The following is an 8,540-nucleotide window of genomic DNA, read 5'->3' on the forward strand; positions in this document are numbered from 1 at the left end:
GTTTGAGACCGTAGGGCTAGAAACCTATTGCATTTGTGGGTTTTATTATTAGGGTTTGAGACCGTAGGGCTAGAAACCTATTGCATTTGTGGGTTTTATTATTAGGGTTTGAGACCGTAGGGCTAGAAACCTATTGTATTTGTGGATTTTATTATAAGGGTTTGAGACCGTAGGGCTAGAAACCTATTGCATTTGTGGATTTTATTATTAGGGTTTGAGACCGTAGGGCTAGAAACCTATTGCATTTGTGGATTTTATTATTAGGGTTTGAGACCGTAGGGCTAGAAACCTATTGCATTTGTGGGTTTTATTATTAGGGTTTGAGACCGTAGGGCTAGAATTTGTGGGTTTTATTATAAGGGTTTGAGACCGTAGGGCTAGAAACCAATTGCATTTGTGGGTTTTATTATTAGGGTTTGAGACCGTAGGGCTAGAATTTGTGGGTTTTATTATAAGGGTTTGAGACCGTAGGGCTAGAAACCAATTGCATTTGTGGGTTTTATTATTAGGGTTTGAGACCGTAGGGCTAGAATTTGTGGGTTTTATTATAAGGGTTTGAGACCGTAGGGCTAGAAACCAATTGCATTTGTGGGTTTTATTATTAGGGTTTGAGACCGTAGGGCTAGAAACCTATTGCATTTGTGGGTTTTATTATTAGGGTTTGAGACCGTAGGGCTAGAATTTGTGGGTTTTATTATAAGGGTTTGAGACCGTAGGGCTAGAAACCTATTGCATTTGTGGGTTTTATTATTAGGGTTTGAGACCGTAGGGCTAGAAACCTATTGCATTTGTGGGTTTTATTATTAGGGTTTGAGACCGTAGGGCTAGAAACCTATTGCATTTGTGGGTTTTATTATTAGGGTTTGAGACCGTAGGGCTAGAAACCTATTGCATTTGTGGGTTTTATTATTAGGGTTCGAGACCGTAGGGCTAGAAACCTATTGCATTTGTGGGTTTTATTATAAGGGTTTGAGACCGTAGGGCTAGAAACCTATTGCATTTGTGGGTTTTATTATTAGGGTTCGAGACCGTAGGGCTAGAAACCTATTGTATTTGTGGGTTTTATTATTAGGGTTTGAGACCGTAGGGCTAGAAACCTATTGCATTTGTGGGTTTTATTATTAGGGTTTGAGACCGTAGGGCTAGAAACCTATTGCATTTGTGGGTTTTATTATTAGGGTTCGAGACCGTAGGGCTAGAAACCTATTGTATTTGTGGGTTTTATTATTAGGGTTTGAGACCGTAGGGCTAGAAACCTATTGCATTTGTGGGTTTTATTATTAGGGTTCGAGACCGTAGGGCTAGAAACCTATTGCATTTGTGGGTTTTATTATTAGGGTTTGAGACCGTAGGGCTAGAAACCTATTGCATTTGTGGGTTTTATTATTAGGGTTTGAGACCGTAGGGCTAGAAACCTATTGCATTTGTGGGTTTTATTATTAGGGTTTGAGACCGTAGGGCTAGAAACCTATTGCATTTGTGGGTTTTATTATTAGGGTTTGAGACCGTAGGGCTAGAAACCTATTGCATTTGTGGGTTTTATTATTAGGGTTCGAGACCGTAGGGCTAGAAACCTATTGCATTTGTGGGTTTTATTATTAGGGTTCGAGACCGTAGGGCTAGAAACATATTGCATTTGTGGGTTTTATTATTAGGGTTCGAGACCGTAGGGCTAGAAACCTATTGCATTTGTGGGTTTTATTATTAGGGTTTGAGACCGTAGGGCTAGAAACATATTGCATTTGTGGGTTTTATTATTAGGGTTTGAGACCGTAGGGCTAGAAACCTATTGTATTTGTGGGTTTTATTATTAGGGTTCGAGCCCGATGGGCTAGAAACCTATTGCATTTGTGGGTTTTATTATTAGGGTTCGAACCTGTATGGCTAGAAACCTATTGTATTTGTGGGTTTTATTATTAGGGTTCGAGCCCGATGGTCTAGAAACCTATTGTATTTGTGGGTTTTATTATTAGGCCATTAAGTACAATCATACATCTTATTACACTAAACAAGCATGCTAAATATGATGGTGATCGGACAAGGGATATGTTTCCTGTCTCACAGGAACACGGTGTTAGACATATAATGCATTAAACATTAAACGTTGCTCCATGTTTACACATCTATAAATATAGAATATGTCTGGCTGGTTGTAAGATGCTGTTTTGCTAAACATAACACACACCTTTATTATGTACACCAGTTTAATTGCATGTAAACCCAAATAGCTACTCAGACGTCACATGGCAGCAACTTCAGGGTCATTTCTTAAATGGATGTGACCAAATGAACCTGAAAAGATGATTCCCCTCAAGTGTACTATATTGTGCATATGTGTGTAATCATGCGTAGTGTGTGTGAACCGTTGCTGAGCGTATCTATAATTTTTCAGGCGTTGTGAGTATCGTTCACTTGGGTGTTTTAGGATGAGAGTCCTCGGCCTACTTGATGAAGGCAAAGCTGCTTTAGATGCCTTTAACTGCCCGAACCCGCTAAATGCTGCTCGCAGCTTTAATTTGTCTTTGTGTTTTCTGACTTGTTATTTTGTTTCACGAATTGTTGTTGTGTTTAAGGATTTGCGATTCTGTTTTTAGATCTGATATCGCGTGTTCAGGTTTGTCATTTTGATTTTGGATTTTTTATTTTGCTTCTAGATTTGTTTTTAGTTTTGCAACTTGTTGTTTTGTGTTGCACTTCTCGGCCAGGGTAGTTTTGTGTTTTAGGATGTTTAGTATTTCTGGAATGGGTCGACCGTGAGTTTGGAGCGATGCCAGATCACATACCGTAAGAAGCAACGCTGTGGAAGATTCTGTCTTCTGAATGTTGAAGCTGATGAACTCCAGACACATCGGGTTAGATGCACATGAATGATGCTCGTATGTCTCACTGCAACAGAAACCTTCAAACCGCTTGACATTTACCCTTCATGTAATAAATCAGCAGTATTTCAGGACACAATATTACTGTACGATATTCCACACAAGACTGGAAAACTGATATAAATATTGAATCCCAAATATTCAGCACCCAGATTTTACATTGAAAGTCAAGCAATGACCCGACACAACACCGTTTAAATCACAAACAGGCCCAACAATACTGTAAGCTACAGAAAAATACCCAACGTTGAGTTTGTAAATGTCTCTCAGATTTTCCTCTTTAGGTAATACAGCACAAAACATGTTTTTCTTGATTAAATGTAATATGACTTTATTTTCTTTATTCTTGTTTGATTGGATTCACAACAGCTAATGTCAACAACAAACATATGAAACCCTTCTTTCTTAAAGCTGTTTATTTTGTGTTTCTAACTATATGTGATTTTATTATTTGTGTTGCACTTTATTCCAGACCGTTCTCAACCCGGTCAGACGTGTGATGGCTCCTCCCAGCTGAAGAACACTGATGTACAGATCACAGGAGTCCATTATAACATCCATAACACATCTGTGACCTTCATCACAACTCATTATTCAATAGTTAATAATGATAAAGACGACTGAAAAACCTTTAAAAGAGCTTTGATTATAATCATTTATTGTTCAACTTTTGGTTATAATTATAATGTTCAACCATTAAATGAACCACAATTAATTTTTATTATTTCATCCTGTGGCCTGATGAATATTTCGGGAAGCAGAATGGGATATATTTAAGAGAAGAAAGCAACATTTAAAGAGAATTCGCTCATCACATAATTGAGTTTATTATCGCGATAAACTAGAATGTTCCTATATCTACAGTGACATAAGGTCTTTAATATGGTATATGTGAGATTTGTGGGTGGAAGTGACAAGTTAAGGATCATTGCTGCATATAGAGAAATGTTTGAACGTTTGTCAAGCAATGATACGTAATAAAACACAGATTTACCACAGCGCCTTCAGGCTTAATACAACAGATTTAAACTCAAACAAATCACAATCAAAATGTTGTCAATGCATGTTTCTGTGTCTGTGCATGAATCTTCAGTGCAAACATATCTGAAGATACTGTGATATAAAATTTGTTGTCTATTTTAATATCTTGGATTTTGAATGTTTCCCCCTACAGGTGACATCATCATGCGCTCTTACTTTTCAAACTTATCAGAGGGCTTCATTCTGGTATGTAATCTCAGTTTTCTATCGATTCCTCACAAATAAAAGTCCCACCGTCCCATACCGCTGCTGTCATTGGATATTAAGAATATTGTTCTACTGAAAACGCATCACCAATAAATGCTTTTCGGGTTCTTGTCAGAAGCGTCTCCATTCTGGTCACCGATGCCTCCACGGTGAGCTCATAACAGAATATGTATGGATCATGACTTTTATTGACCGACTGCAAGTGAATATTGACAATAATGATAATGATTTACGCTCTTATATTTATTACTGACCATCTGTAATCATTGTGTTCATTTACACTTCACTTAAGTTCTGATGAATGAATGAAGAGTTTTAGAAACACTAGCTGATGGACACAACGTTGCTTTAAAAGGTCTGAAGTCTTTAAGCAGTACACAGCAATAAATCTTTGTATTTCTGCCTAAGAGACATTAGAATTAGAGACGGCGTGTTTCTGCTGGTTATGTGATGAGTGATGCTGTAGTCAGTTCACCCGCACAGCTGTCCGCCTGCCTGGTGCGCTTCATCTGTCTGAGTTGTGCTGGTTGCCATGGCGATGACCCTGTCATCAAGTCCCCTCACCTGGATAAACACCTGTGATTCAGTAGCCGCGCTGCTGGGAAGCTCCAGACAAAAGACAAGATGTGGTGAGATTCTCCATGACTGCTCTTTCATTCATTACACTTCATTTGTTGTTTGGCACCAAGCAGGTTTGGGAAGAGTTCCAGTGAACATTTCTGTGCTAACATCTGGAAGGGCATTGATACATGAGGAGAAATGAACAAGAATGATGTTAAACGCACACACACACACACACACGCACACACAGACGCACGCACAGACAGACATGCGCACACAGACACACACACACACACACACACACACACAAACAAAAACACAGACACACACACAGACAGACATGCGCACACAGACACACACATGCACACAGACACACACACACACACACTTGCTGGAAAGTCTCTATCATGAGCTTCAGGCGTTTCTATGATGCAGTGAATCAGTAAACGTGCCAAGATCTGTGATTTATTGTGTGACAGGATCACCAGATGAGCCGTGACAGAATCCCACTGTACTGTATATAAACACCTCACCTCACTAACACCTCCACATCCAAAGAGAGCGGACTGTAAGTTTCTACATCACAACAGACCTTGAAAACAAAACAAGAATACTCCATTAGTGTGTTTGTTCAGTCCTTTATTAAATAAATCATATATTTGTTTATCAGGAAGATGGAGGTGTGCAGACTTTTCCTTCTCTTGGTATTCTTTCATAGTTCTGTTGGGCTTATAGACGCTCAGACAACAGATCCGGCCTGGTCGCCTCTTAACGCCACGGAGAACATCTCACGGAACAGCTCAGCAGGGCAAGTGATGTCACTTCCTGTGTGCTCGGGGCCTGTGCGGATCAAAGACGCTTTTAAGTACATCAACAGCGCGGTGTCGTGTTTGGTGTTTGTTTTTGGAATGGTTGGGAACGCGACTCTTCTGAGAATCATCAGGGAACACAGACGCATGAGAAGCGGACCCTACATTCTCATTGCCAGTTTGGCGCTGGGTGACATTTTTCATATCATCATTGCTTTACCCATCAATGTTTATAAGGTCAATAAAGCGTTTGTGTTCACTCAGACACAGTCATAATGAAGTGAGAGTATTATAAAGCGATGATGTGGGTGTGTTTTCTAGCTGTTAGCCGTGGATTGGCCGTTCGGTGTGGTGTTCTGTAAACTCCTGCCGTTCATTCAGAAAACATCTGTTGGAATAACCGTTCTGAGCTTGTGTGCGCTCAGTATAGACAGGTGAGAGTGTCATACGGCGTTAAACATGTACGTTAAGTCTTTTAGCATTGATGAATGAATGATGTAATGTTCTGAAGGTACCGAGCCGTCGCATCGAGAAGCCAAATCAAAGATCCCAAATGTTCCAAATGGACGGTTTTGAAGTTGTCTTTAATATGGACGATATCAACAATACTGGCTGTTCCAGAGGCCGTGGCTTTTGATTTGATGTCAATGGATTATAAAGGCCAGCGTCTGAGGATCTGTCTGCTTCATCCGCTCCAGTCCTCACATTTCATGCAGGTAACACCCGTGGAGATGTCAGCTGTTTCTCTTCTCAGATCAGATGTGAATGATGTTTCTGAAGACAGCTGTCTCTTGCTCTAGTTTTATAAAGTGGTGAAGGACTGGTGGCTGTTTGGCTTTTATTTTCTCCTGCCGTTGGCCTGCACGGCCCTCTTTTATTCACTGATGGTTTGGAGGATTTTAGGTGAAGGAGTGAAGCAGGACAAACACAGAAAACAGGTACATTTATGCAAGACATCTGCATGCATGTTTGTCCATGTATTTACTCCAGTAGGGCCTAAACTGTTGTTTACACAATAGAAATTGACATTAAAGTATAGTATCATTACTATAGTGTATTTATTTTTGCAGTCAATAAAAAACTGTAGCACACATTGTAGTATTTACCATAGTAACTTTATAACTTATAACACTATAATATATCAGTATTTTACTACAGTATACTATAGCATGTTACACTGTGGTATTTTTTAAATACTTTTTATGAGTAAATATTTTAGCCTGAACTGATCTGAATCCTAAACCTTATGCAGCGGTTTCCCAGACAGGGATTCTTTTAAATCAGGACTAGGCTTTAGTTAAATTAGGATATTTAAGTTGTTTTTAAAAGCAAAAAAACATTACTGGTGTGCATCTTGAGGAAAACAATCACACGGATGTATTTTACGATATGTTGTTTCCGAACGACCAAGATGACATCTCTAACACTTAAGTTAGTCTGGGACTAAGCCCTGTCCGGGAATCCGCCCCAAATGATTTATCTCATCGTCCATCAGCTTTAATTTCCCTGTGTGGTCATAAAATCAAAAATGTGGACCTGTCAGATCTTGGACTGTTGTCAGTAAATCTGAAGGATGTATGATCTTAATCTGGATGGAAGGTTATTTAAAGCACAGAGCAGATGTGTACAGACAGCACTGAAGAGATCAGGACAAACTGTGTTGAAATCTCCTTTATCCACATGTAAAGAGCGCTGAAGATTTTATTGTATGATGAAACAAGCGTGTTTAGTGTCAGTTCTTCTGGTGACAAGTGTAAATGAGAGATTAGTGAGTTTGTGAATGTCTGACAGAGACACGAGGTGGCCAGAAGTGTCTTCTGTCTGGTTCTGGTGTTTGCCGTCTGCTGGTTTCCTCTTCATCTCAGCAGAATCTTAAAATTCACCATCTATGATGAACGCGACCCCAACCGGTGTAACTTACTGAGGTGAGACTTACAAAATACATATGATAACACACGCAAACACACGTATGATTGTGATAATATTGTGTATTACAGCACTTTTCTCATTCTGGATTATATCGGTCTGAACACGGCGTCTCTGAACTCCTGCATTAACCCCATGGCTCTGTATTTGGTCAGCAGAAGATTCAAGAACTACTTCAAAGTGAGCTGCGCTCCCCTTTTCTTTGTTGGCCTCCAGTATTTTCTTATATGTACGTAAAACGAAGCTCCACAATTCTCTTTCTCAAAACGTAAGTGATTATTTGATCAAATTCCTATTCTTGAAATGATCGGTGGGCTGCTGGTGTCAATCAGATGACATTCAACAGTCGGTTTGTTTTTACAGGTAAATAAAATCCAATCCCGCTCATTGACACAACACGAGGCGTTAAACAGAATTCATTTGCATTTTTATTGGCATCGGCTGTAAACGTGACAGCGAAAGCCATTAGACATGAATGACACGCTTAAATTGGTTCAGGCAGCTTTCTCTCTGACACACTTTGTTTACAGATGAATTATGAATCAGTTTTGTGTAGCTCAGGATATTGGATGTGGCAGCAGGTGATCTGCGCTTTCTTTTCACTTTGTTCTGACGGAAAAAAAACTTTCATCTTAACTTTACATAAAAGTGACCTTGCATACGACGTTTCCATAAATCATGTCTAATACTCGTGTTAATCTGCTCAAGCACGTCATTTGCATACGGTTATTAGTGTTATTCTGCACACGTCCGGCTGCGTCTCATGTTTATCGCGTTTAAACACGACGATCGTGTTTAACCTCCGTTCTCTCGTTTCTCTGACAGACGTCTCTCCGCTGTTGTTCTTCATCCCGTTCTGTTGTCGTTCAGGAGGAGAAACAGCACTTCACAAGGTCAAGGGTCACAGAGCCGCCGTCTGACACTGTCAGTTCTGCCAAACAACCCTCTTCGTCCAATAATATTGATGAAAAGCGCAACGCTTTTCTTACGAACTGTGCTTGTCTACATCATGAAGATTAACGTCTGGTGAACTTCTTTGTTTGTGTAAATATTGAACGAAGCACATTTAGCTTTGCCTTGTAAATGTTGCTCATATAATGGTGAAGATTGGGAATAA

General features: G+C 39.7%; 1 protein-coding gene across 1 annotated transcript; it reads left to right on the forward strand.

Annotated features, from left to right (window-relative positions):
• Positions 1–4,659: 4,659 nt before the first annotated feature.
• On the forward strand, positions 4,660–8,443 carry ednrbb (endothelin receptor type Bb; the record flags this gene model as incomplete). The annotated part of the gene is made up of 8 exons (XM_079464452.1): positions 4,660–4,756; positions 5,424–5,734; positions 5,819–5,931; positions 6,009–6,213; positions 6,298–6,435; positions 7,289–7,422; positions 7,495–7,603; positions 8,249–8,443. 8 exons carry the CDS (start codon positions 4,660–4,662, stop codon positions 8,441–8,443), a joined length of 1,302 nt encoding a protein of 433 aa, XP_079320578.1.
• Between the last annotated feature and the right edge of the window lie 97 nt (positions 8,444–8,540).

Source organism: Barbatula barbatula, assembly GCF_947034865.1.
Source record: "Barbatula barbatula genome assembly, chromosome: 9".
Classification (NCBI taxonomy): domain Eukaryota; kingdom Metazoa; phylum Chordata; class Actinopteri; order Cypriniformes; family Nemacheilidae; genus Barbatula; species Barbatula barbatula.